Source organism: Jaculus jaculus, chromosome 5 (genome assembly GCF_020740685.1).
Source record: "Jaculus jaculus isolate mJacJac1 chromosome 5, mJacJac1.mat.Y.cur, whole genome shotgun sequence".
Classification (NCBI taxonomy): Eukaryota; Metazoa; Chordata; class Mammalia; order Rodentia; family Dipodidae; genus Jaculus; species Jaculus jaculus.
Window position 1 is genome coordinate 160705435 of NC_059106.1, and position 11318 is coordinate 160716752.

At 43.0% G+C, this 11318-nt stretch overlaps 1 protein-coding gene across 2 annotated transcripts in view; it reads left to right on the forward strand.

Annotated features, from left to right (window-relative positions):
* The window catches only part of Morc3 (MORC family CW-type zinc finger 3), a 55720-nt gene extending 50723 nt beyond the window's left edge, over positions 1 to 4997 (forward strand). For both annotated transcript variants that reach the window (XM_045150438.1, XM_045150439.1), the window contains exons 16-17: positions 1230 to 1387; positions 3559 to 4997. In XM_045150438.1, coding sequence (XP_045006373.1) covers positions 1230 to 1387; positions 3559 to 3712 — 312 coding nt within the window. In that variant the 3' untranslated portion in view covers positions 3713 to 4997. The remainder of the gene's footprint in view (positions 1 to 1229; positions 1388 to 3558) is intronic.
* Positions 4998 to 11318: the final 6321 nt, after the last annotated feature.

The following is an 11318-nucleotide window of genomic DNA, read 5'->3' on the forward strand; positions in this document are numbered from 1 at the left end:
AAACCTATGTTGCTATGTATTATTTGTATGTGTGTGGGTTTTGTTTGTTTGTTTTTGTTTTGTTTTTCAAGGTAGGGTCTCACTCTAGCTCAGGCTGACCTGGAATTCACTATGTTGTCTCAGGGTGGCCTTGAACTCAGGGCAGGCCTCCTACTTCTGCCTCCCAAGGGCTGGGGTTAAAGGTGTGCGCCATCACACCTGGCCCTGTCCCCCCCCACCCACAAAGGGTTTCCCTTCCTTTAAAAAAAAAAATTGGAAAACACAGAATAGTTCTATCCTACCAATTCCTAAAGATATTGCTGGGTAAACTATTGAGACACTCGTCATGATTGGTAATCTCTTACTATATGAAGTGAGAGCCACTGTGACTTTATATAACTTAGATATTAGCATCTTGGTGTTTTAGTTTCCAGCACCACTTAAGTTTTCAAGTCATGATTAACATTTGTTTTCTGTCACTGTAAAAGATACTGAACCTAAATAAATGAAACTTTGTTGGGAAAGCTGTTGGGGGCAGGGATGTAGCTCATTGGTAGAGCACTTACCTAGCAAGGGCAAGGCCCTAAGTTCAATCCCCAGCACTGGAGGCAAAAGATAACAACATTAATAGTATATGGTGTATTTTTAATTTATTTTGATAGCTGGTAATTTTATAAAAGTGGTCCTCTTATTTTTCTCTTCTCTTCTATTTTATTTTTGTTTTTGACTTTTTGAGGTAGGGGATGGCCTGGAATTCAGTATGTAGTCTGAGGGTGGCCTCAAACTCACAGTGATCCGCCTACCTCTGCCTGCCAGGTACTGGAGTTCAAGGCATGTGCCGCCATGCCCAGTGTTTTCTTTTTTGTTTGATTGGTTTTTCAAGATAGTGTCTCACTCTAGCCCTGGCTGACCTGAATGGAATTCACTATAGTCTCAGGCTGGCCTCAAAGTCACACAATCTTCTTACTTCTGCTCCCAAGTGCTGGGATTAAAGGTGTGCACCACCACGCCTGGCTTTACTTTTTTTTTTTTTTTTGGTTTTTCGAGGTAGGGTTTCACTCTAGCCCAGGCTGACCTGGAATTCACTGTGGAGTCTCAGGGTGGCCTCGAACTCATGGCAATCCTCCTACCTCTGCCTCCCGAGTGCTGGGATTAAAGGCATACGCCACCACACCCGGCTGTGGCTTAATTTTTAATTTGTACTTTGGCAGTATTTCTAAATTTTACGCTTAAAGTTTGTTTCTTTTCAGGTTGAATTATTGGAAGTGGAAAAATCACAAATTCGATCTCAGTGTGAAGAATTTAAAACTGAAATTGAGCAACTGAAATCCACAAGTCAGCAGAGAGGAACTGATGTTTCAACTTCAAGTAACATTGAGGAGTCTGTAAATTTCATGGATGGGGAAAGGTAAATGAAGCTTTTTGTTGGGATTGTAGTTGTGGTTAAAAACTGATTATATCTGTTGGCAGAAATTAAATATGATTCTCCCTGGTGGTTCCAGCCCAGGATTGTGATACAAAAAGTCTGAAAACCACACATCATTTTTTGTTCTGTGTACATAAAATGAGGATTCAGAAGGAATAAAGAATGGCCTGGATTATTTTGGAGGGGAGTGAAAACTGAGTTAAATCTAACAATGGGGTTGGGCTGGACAGATGATTTAGCAGTTAAGGCGCTTGCCTGCGAAGCCTAAGGACCCAAGTTCGATTCCCCAGAACTCATGTTAGCCAGATGCACAAGGTGGTGCACTTGTCTGGAGTTCGTTTGCAGTGGCTGGAGGCCCTGGCACGTGCATTCTCTCGCTCTCCTCCTCTCTGATAAAGAAATAAATGAGAATAAAAAATACATAGCTAAGGCTTATTTGGGAACCCCTGATCCTCCTCCCACTTCTTCCTCCAAATGCTGGGATGAAGGCATGCACATAAATGAGCACTTCCAATTTAGGGTTTTTTTTTGTTTTTTTTTTTGTTTGTTTGTTTGTTTGTTTTTCGAGGTAGGGTCTCAGTCTAGCTCAGGCTGACCTGGAATTCACTATGTAGTCTCGCAGTGGCCTCGAACTCATGGTGACTCTCCTACCTCTGCCTCCTGAGTACTGGGGTTAAAGGCGTGCACCACCACGCCCGGCTTTGTTGTTTGCTTTTTAAGTTAGGGTCTCAGTCTAGCCAAGGCTGGCCTCAAACTCACAGCAATTCTACCTCTACTTCCAGAGTGTTGGCATTAAAGATGTGGAACACTATGCCTGAATTGTGAATTGATTTTTGGAGTGAATCTGGTTTTCTGGTGGGGCTGGAGAGATGGCTTAGTCATGAAGGTGCTTGCTGGCAAAGCCAAAGGACCCAGGTTCAATTCTCTAGGACCCACATAAGCCATAAGGTTGCACATGCATCTAGAGTTTTACAGTGGCTGAAGGTCTCTCTCTCAAATAAATAAAAGAAAGAGGGCTGTACTAATCAAAACTTTATTCTAAAAAATATTTTATTTTTATTTATTTATTAGAGAAAGCGAGAGAGAGAATGGGTGCGCCAGGGCCTCCAGCCACTGCAAACGAGCTCCAGATGTGTGTGCCCCCTTGTGCATCTGGCTAACATGGGTTCTGGGGAATTGAACCTGGGTCCTTTGGCTTTGCAGGCAAATGCCTTAACCGCTAAGCCATCCCTCCAGCACTAATCAAAACTTTTTGACAGTTTTAATAGAATAGAATAGATAGATAGATAGATAGATAGATAGATAGATAGATAGATAGGTAATTTATTAGAGTATTACAGAAAGAGGCAGATACATAGAGAGAATGGGCATGTCAGGGCCTCTGCCACTGCAAATGAACTCCAGATGCATGTGCCACCCTGTGCATCTAGCTTATGTGTCTCTCTCTAGACCTGGCTGACCTGGAATTCACTAAGTAGTCTTAGGCTGGCTTCAGACTCACAGTGTTCCTTCTACCTCAGCTTTCTGAGTGCTGGGATTAAAGGTGTGTGATACCTGGCTAAATACAGATGTACTGAGGGGAGGGAATGGGCCATTTTGGCATCCATATGCCTACCAGTCTTTGTAGCAAAGGCTGCCTGTGGTTTGAGTATGTATTGCTCACACATTTCCTGGTGGTTTAGGGGGTGGGTGATACCGGTGGCAATGTGATGAACATGTGGTCTAGGGTTTCCACACTTGCTAGGTAAGCACTTTACTGAGCTGTGCCCAGTTCTGGAAGAAACCTATTACTTGGATCTAGACTAGCACCAGTGGGTGGAGTGAGTTACTGAATTAAACGCAGCTCTTGATGGGCAGGTTTTTGTCCTTCTGTGTAGATTTTACTTTGTTTGTTTGTTTGTTTGTTTGAGGTAGGGTCTCACTCTCATTATGTAGTCTGAAGGTGGCCTCTAACTCACGGCAGTCCTCCTCCCACTGCCTTCTGAGTGCTGGGATTTAAGGCATGTGCTGCCATGCCCAGCCCGTAGAGATTTTACTATTTGTAGTTTGTAAGTTGCGGGAGAGATGGCTTGGGTTAACAGTGCTTGCTTGTAAGTTGCAAGTGTAGTCATCTGTATTGTAATCCTTTTCTAATCAAATATTCCTCTTTGCAGCCTCAAACTTCGATCTCTTCGAGTGAATGTAGGACAGCTGCTTGCCATGATCGTGCCTGATCTAGATCTTCAGCAAGTCAATTACGATGTTGACGTCGTGGATGAGATTTTAGGACAGGTTGTTGAACAAATGAGTGAAATCAGTAGTACCTAAAGTATGTTTCATGTGAAATAATAAAAGTATTTGCCCAGTTCTGGTTGTACAGCTTTCAAAATGCAAGCAGTTTCATATAGGTGTGGCAGGTAAGAGACTGCAGAACCTTATCTTTACTCTATGCATTCAAGTGTCACAATTACTGTGCACACAGAACTTTTGGAATACCTGTGAATTGTTGGTATCAGCAGCTGAATAGCTAACTTATCTGTTTCGAATGTAAATATTTGTAATTAAGCCCACACATATTTTTTTATTGCCCCAGAGACTTTGGTGTTTTTCACCAAGAGCTTTTCAGGTGGTTCTTATGGTTTGTGCAATTTTTCTGGTTCCCTAAAATGTATTTTTCTTGAAATTGAGGGCTGTGGCACAATACAAGTGGAGTTGTTCCTGCCTTTGACTTCTAAGTGAGCTGAGGAAGGTTTTAATAACAGCACCTCCAGTAGTCTGGTTCTAAGGGGCTCGAGCATTTGAACATTGGCTCTTCTCTCTACTGACTCCTAGCCTGAGAACTGTGTTCGTGAGAGTAAGGGAGGCCAAAGCTGGCTCCATTTTTGCTGGGTTTTTCACATACTGAGATTGCCAGTCGTTATTAAACACAAAGTGTTTTACAGGGCAAAGAAATGGTCTTTTAAAGTATTAAAAATGTTGAATGACAACCATGTTTACTTTGAAGCCCATTTTTTGGCTGTTTATTCAGCATGAAGTGGGTACAATAATTATTTAATATTTCTTTTTGTGAAATTTCCTGTACAGCCTTTTGTAGGATTACTGCAGGTTAATGTGAGTTGAGGAAGACTGTCTTCCTCAAACAAAACTGCATACCTTTTATTAAATTGCAAATATGTTTTATATCCTGGGGTTAAGGAACAAACTGGCCTAGGTAGTGTTACATGCCATAAGATATGCTTGTATTGGTCTTATGTTTTGTGCAATCTTAAAGAGATGGCTTTCTATTAAGTATAAAACTGTATATAATTAAGAATCGTATTTTCCACAACTAAAATGTATGTTATTTTTTTCCAAAGTTTTATCATTACTATTTATTTTTGCTTTTGTTTCTGAAAACTCAGTACATGTTCATTTTGTATGTTTAATTACACATCTGTCTTATACGATACTGAATTTTTACCGTCTGGAAAGAGCAAATAAATGAAATTTGTTTTTATTTGCTTGATAAAAGTAATTGAAAGTGTATTTTTGGTATGAAGCTGATTTTCTGTCACAATTGTAACACCCAAAATTTAAAATACCTTGTAATAAAAATATATGATGGCTAACTTCAGTTATCACTTAAAGGATTCAGTTTTTGTTTTGTTTTGAGGCAGAGTCTCACTTTAGCACTGGCTAACCTGGAACTTCACTCTATAGCCCCAGGCTGGCCTCGAACTCACAGTAGTCCTCCGACCTTATTCTTCCTGAGTGCTGGGATTAAAGATAGATTTCACCATGCCTGGCATAAGATTTAGTATTAACTTCAACTTGTTTAATAATATATCTATTAGACCCTCAAATTGATCTCATTTTAATATGTTATTCTTTAAAGAGTAAAACCACTTCCTTCAGACTTTAGGGCTGAGCTCATAGAGGGAGAGAGTTCTATACTCAAGAAGAAGCCTTTTTTTTGTTTTTGCTGGTGTTGGGGAATAAACCCAGGGCCCTGAGCCACTTTGCTTCCCAAGGCCAAAGGCTGTTTTTTGTTTGTTAAAGTAAGGTCTCACTTTGGCCTCAAATTCACAGCAATTCTCCTACCTCTGCCTCCTGAGTGCCGAAAGCTTTTCTTATGTCAATCATTTTATGTGGCGAAACCTTGTGTATATGATAGCATCTGTATATGTGTAAGTCACTCAAACTTGGTGAAAATTTTTTTAAAATATTTTATTTATTTGACAGAGAGGGGGGGGGGGCTATTCCAGGGCCTCCAGCCACTGGAAACAAACTCCAGATGTGTGCATCCCTTTGTGCATCTGGCTAACGTGGGTCCTGGGGAATCGAACCTGGGTCCTTTTGGCTTTGTAGGCAAACACCTTAACTACTAAGCCATCCTCCAGCCCCAATTTTTTAAGGTTGGTATAGGAATTCTTTTTGGACTTTGCCATCTTTCTCCTAGTTATCATCTATATTCTTTAAATGGCCCTTATCTGGCTTAATGGGAAATTGATCATAGAATTCTTCAGAGAACTTGCTTGCAAAATTAAGAATTTACATGTTGTTCACCTTTTAACAAAATACTGTCCAGAGACTGAAAAGGTGTTAAGAAATTTCCAGAACAACATATTACTAGAGTATATGGCCCCATTAATTTTTTTTCTTTTTTTTACTTATTTGCAAGGGAAGAGACAGAATGAGAATGGGCATGCCCTGTTTTCTTGCCACTGTAGATGCATGCATACTTTATGTATCAGGCTTTGCAAGCAAGCACCTTTAACTGCTGAGGCATCTCCCCAGTCCCAGGCCTCATTTTGTTGTTGTAATTTTATGAAGGCTAACAGTGGAGAGCAGTGTTACTTAAACATTTCCTTTAAAACAAAGTATGAGCAAGTTATCCAGAACAGTCCATAGTCTAGAAACAACCTGTTTAAGTCAGCCAGGGCTACAGTATAAATGAAAGCTGAGTAGCCACAAAGAATAGAGCTGGTATGTATGGCGTAACTTCATGTCCTTCCTCTGGACCTCAGGTTTCTCCTGTGGCCGGTTCTGCAGGTGACACTGCCTATGATCTCAAGATGCTTTGATTCTTGCGTCACATTAGTCCTTGAACCATTCAAGTGATCTGTACTGGTGGTTCTCTCACTACTGGCTGCATGTTACAGTTGTCTGGGGACTTTCCAGTTTGTATTGGGGGTTGTAGCTCAATAACAGATTTTTTTGGGGGGGGGGTTTCGAGGTAGGGTCTCACTCTGGTCCAGGCTGACCTGGAATTAACTCTGTAGTCTCAGGGTGGCCTCGAACTCATGGCGATCCTCCTACCTCTGCCTCTCGAGTGCTGGGATTAAAGACATGTGCCACCATCACCATACCCGGCCAGATTTTTTTTTCTTTTGTTAGGGACAGGGCCTCATTGTAGCTCCATCCTTTTGGCCTGGAGCTCACTAGGGAGAGCAAGTTGGCCTTGAGCTTGCAGCTATCCTGCTTCTGCCTCCTGTGCTGGGCCTACGTGTGCATGCCACCAAGCCAAGCAGTCACAAGTGGTTTTTGGTTTTTCATGCACACATGTAGTATGTGTGGTGTGGTGCGTGTGATGTGTACGTGTATATGTGCTCATGTGGCCCCCTTGGATTTGCCTCGGTGAGCAGAGGAGAACATCAGGTGTCCCCTTCCATCACTCACCCACCTGGTTTTCTTTGCAAGAGTCTTGGATTCTGGAGCTTGCTGTCCACCGACCCAGCACTTCTCCAGGCTCTGCTCCCCTCAGGGCTGGAGCCACAGGTGTGTGCAGCCACCCGCAGCCGTTTGGGTGTATTCTGGAAGGCGATCTCACAGGAGATGCACTGAACTGAGCATCCTCTCCAGACACCAGCAACCGCTTTAAAAGAGACATTCCCAGTTCATTCTCCCCTCAGTGATGAGACCATTGATCTGATATTGGATATTTCTAAACTCTCAGACTTTATGAAACATCCCGGATCACTACGGTCACTTTGTCACTGGGGCCGGCGAGAAGGTGAGGAGTGTGCCCCAGTTATAAATGTACTAGAAAGGGCTGGAGAGGTGGCTTAGCGGTTAAGCACTTGCCTGTGAAGCCTAAGGACCCCGGTTCAAGGCTTGGTTCCCCAGGACATACTTTAGCCAGATGCACAAGGGGGCACATGCATCTGGAGTTCGTTTGCAGTGGCCGGAGGCCGTGGCGCGTCCATTCTCTCTCGCTATCTGCCTCTTTCTCTCTGTCGCTCTCAAATAAATAAATAAAAATAAACAAAAAAAATTACTGGAAAGATGGTGTTAAATGAAAAGACTTGCCAGGCATGGTGACACACCTTTAATCCCTGCACTTGGAGGGCAGAGCTGTGAGGACTGCTGTGAGCTTGAGGCCACCTTGAGACTACATAGTGAATTACAGGCCTTGAACTCATGGTGATTTTTTTAACATGTCTTGTGAGTGTTGGGATTAAAGGTGACCACCACTATGCCTGGTCACAATGACTCTTTGTCCTTCCAGGAAAAATTTGGCTTCATAGACACATTCTTTTTTTTTTTTTTTTTTTTTGAGGAGGGGTGTCTTTTGAGGTAGGGTCTCACTCTGATCCAGGCTGACCTGGAATTCACTATGTAGTCTCAGGCTGGCCTTGAACTCATGGCGATGCTCCTACCTCTACCTCCCAAGTGCTGGGATTAAAGGCGTGCGCCACCACGCCCAGCCATGGACACGTTCTCATATGTATGTATTCAGTCTGAATGAGTTTCTACAAAGATAACAAGTATTGGTCCCAACAGTATCATCCTTGAAGAAAAGTTTCAGTAAGGGCTGGAACTGTCCTACCTACAAGAAGAACAGAAAGTCCCAGTAAGATTCTGTAGTACCAATGTGCTCAGTAATGTTTGTTTCATTGTTTGGGGTTTTTCCCCCTCCTTTTGTGGTGGTAGGGATTGGACCCAGAACCTACTCTTGCTCCTTGTCCTTCATGCTGGAGTGGTGACATAAACCCGAAACCTCAGTACTCAGGGCCAGCTTGGACCACATTGAGAGTTCCAAGTTAGCCAGGACTATATACAGCTAGGCCCTGGCCACGGGCCGGGGGGAGAGGGGTTGTGGTGGTACTAATAAATACATACCCCATTACTTTTTCAACTCTATCCAGAGTGGAAGTTCTTTGCAAGAAATACTGGTAAGGTCAAAGAGGGTGCTAAGTACATTTTACTGTTTCTAAAAAATGTTGTAAGTATTTATACTACTTTGAGCAATGACTGTATTTTTTCCTCACTAAATCTCTACCTCAGACTTATCTCCGCTAATCTGATACCTTTTTAAGAAATGACAGCTTGCATTTCTGTCTCAGGTTGAACGTGTTTTGTATTTTATTTGTTGCTGTAGTTACGTTTGCATTGCTGGAAATAAAACACCCGACCAAAAGCAAGTGGTGGGAAGGTTTTGTTTTGGCTCATAGTCTCAAGGGAACGCTTCATGATGGCAGGGGAAAGCATGGCATGAGCAGAGGCTGGCCATCACCTCTGCCACAGCAGGTGAGAAACAGCAGCAGGAGAATGTGCCAAACTCCAGCAGGGGGAAGCTAGCTATGACACCCCTAAGTCTGCCCCCAAAACCACACCTCCCAAATTGCCAACAGCTGGTGACTAAACACCCAAAACACAAAGTTGATTCAAACCACCACATTAGACATTTTATTTTATTCACTGCAGATTCTTTGCCTACCCATTACTGTTGAATTCATTAAGTGAAAGGAAGCTGAAAGCTTGTGTCGATACAGTCGCAGATAGACCCAGACAGCTGGTTCAGAAAACCCACAGTTAAGCCTAGACCTCACATCTGTCTTTTGGGCATTTAGTCACAGGTAACAAAGGAAATGCTGGTCATGTTGGCTTGTTGTAAAGGAAAACCCAAATGCAGTACTTCTCAGAATTAAGTTACATGGTTAAAAGTTCATTTCCAGGGCCTGGCGTGGTGGCGCACGCCTTTAATCCCAGCACTCGGGAGGCAGAGGTAGGAGGATCGCCGTGAGTTCAAGGCCACCCTGAGACTACATAGTTAATTCCAGGTCAGCCTGGGCTAGAGTGAGACCCTACCTCGAAAAACCAAAAAAAAAAAAATTCATTTCCATGCACTGTCCTGTAGGAAGAAAGTCAAAACCAAAGTAGATGATTGTTAATAAGGGCTGGAGAAATGGCCCAAAGGTTAAAGGTGTTTTCTTGCAAAACCTGATGGCCTGAGTTCAGTTCCCCAGTACCCATGTAAAGCCAGATACACAATGTGGTACGTGTGCCTAAAGTTTGTCTGCAGCGGCAGAAGGCCTTGGCATGCCTATCCACCTCTCACTCACTCTCTCAGATAAATAAAAGTATTATATAGTTCTTTTTAAAAGTCTTTTGGCAGAGGAATGCTCAACACTGAAACCTCTATCACACCTTCCAAGGCTAAGGATCCATTGCGGAAGAGGGGGTGGAAAGAATGTAAGAGCCAAAGGAAGGGTAGGACTCCTTATAATGCACTTTTCCAGACACAGAATGGCCTGGAGATCCATGACCTGACAGTGCCTGGCACTCTACACAAGACCCTCCTAATAGGAAAAGACGATGACATCAAAATAAAAGACTAACTGAGAAGGGAAGGGAATATGATGGAGAATGGAGTTGTGAAGGGGAAAGTGAGGAGGGAGAAAAATATGGTTTATTATATATAATTATGGAAGTTGTCACAAAAAAATTAAGAGACTTGGGCTGGAGAGATGCCTTAGTGATTAAGGCACTTGCCTGCAAAGCCAAGTGACCCAGGTTACACAGTACCCACAGAAAGCCAGAAGCACAGGGGGGGTACCTGCATCTGGAGTTTGTTTGCAGTGAGTAGCTAGATGCACTGGCATGATCATTCTCATTTTCTCTCTGCCTCTCTAATAAATAAAATGTGTTTTTCTAAAAAAATCTGCAAAGTCTCGCTATTAAAAGGTAGGTGAATTGTTGAGAAATATCAGTGAATGAGTTAATTGTAAAAATGAAATGTGAGTTACAGTTTGATTTTCTATACTTTCTTGGGAGTGGGGAACAGAGGGGAAACAAGGTCTCCTGTATTCCATTTGGCTGAGAATGCTCTTGAACTTCTGCCCCTCCCGCCAGGCATTTTCACATTGGTACCTGTAACTCAGGGAAGGGAAAAGAACCTGTCAGAGTCTACTTGAAGTCTCACCAGCTGAGTGAAGGATTCAAGTACTGTTAACGAAATTGGCTGGGGGGGGTGTGGGTAGCCTACATAGACAGTACTGCTTTCTAAGTAGAGGACCACAGAGTGAGTTCCAGGTCAGCCTGGGCTACAGTGAGACCCTGGCTCAAAATAATAATAATAATAATAATAATAATAATAATAATAATAATAATAAGCCATGTATAAGACCAGAGTGTGTGCCTGGCTTTAGAGAGAATGCCCTTACTCCTGACCCTCACCCCCGCCTTTAAAAATTTTTTTTATTTATTTGACAGAAAAGGGGGAGAGAGAGAAAGAATGGACGCGCCAGGGCCTTCAGCCACTGCAGACAAACTCCAGCTGCATGCACCCAGTTGTACATCTGGCTAACCTGGGTCCTTTGGCTTTGCAGGCAAATGCCTTAACTGCTAAGCCATCCCTCCAGCCCACTCCTGACCCTTTTGAAGCACCTCACCAATGAGACCATAAACTTGTTTCTAGTACATCTTAACTTCCTGTGCAACCCTTGTGACCAGCTGTTGTATTCCCTGCACTTCAGGCACCACCCTGTGAACCCTTTGAAATGACCTTCAGGATCCACCAACGTCATACACTGAAGGGCTAGGGATGTAGCTCAGTTGGTAGACTGCTTACCTGGAATGCTCAAAGGCCTGGGTTTGACACCCAGCACCAAACCACATACTTATAATCAGCACTCTGGAGACTCAAGCAAGTGGAACAGAAGTTCGTCACTGT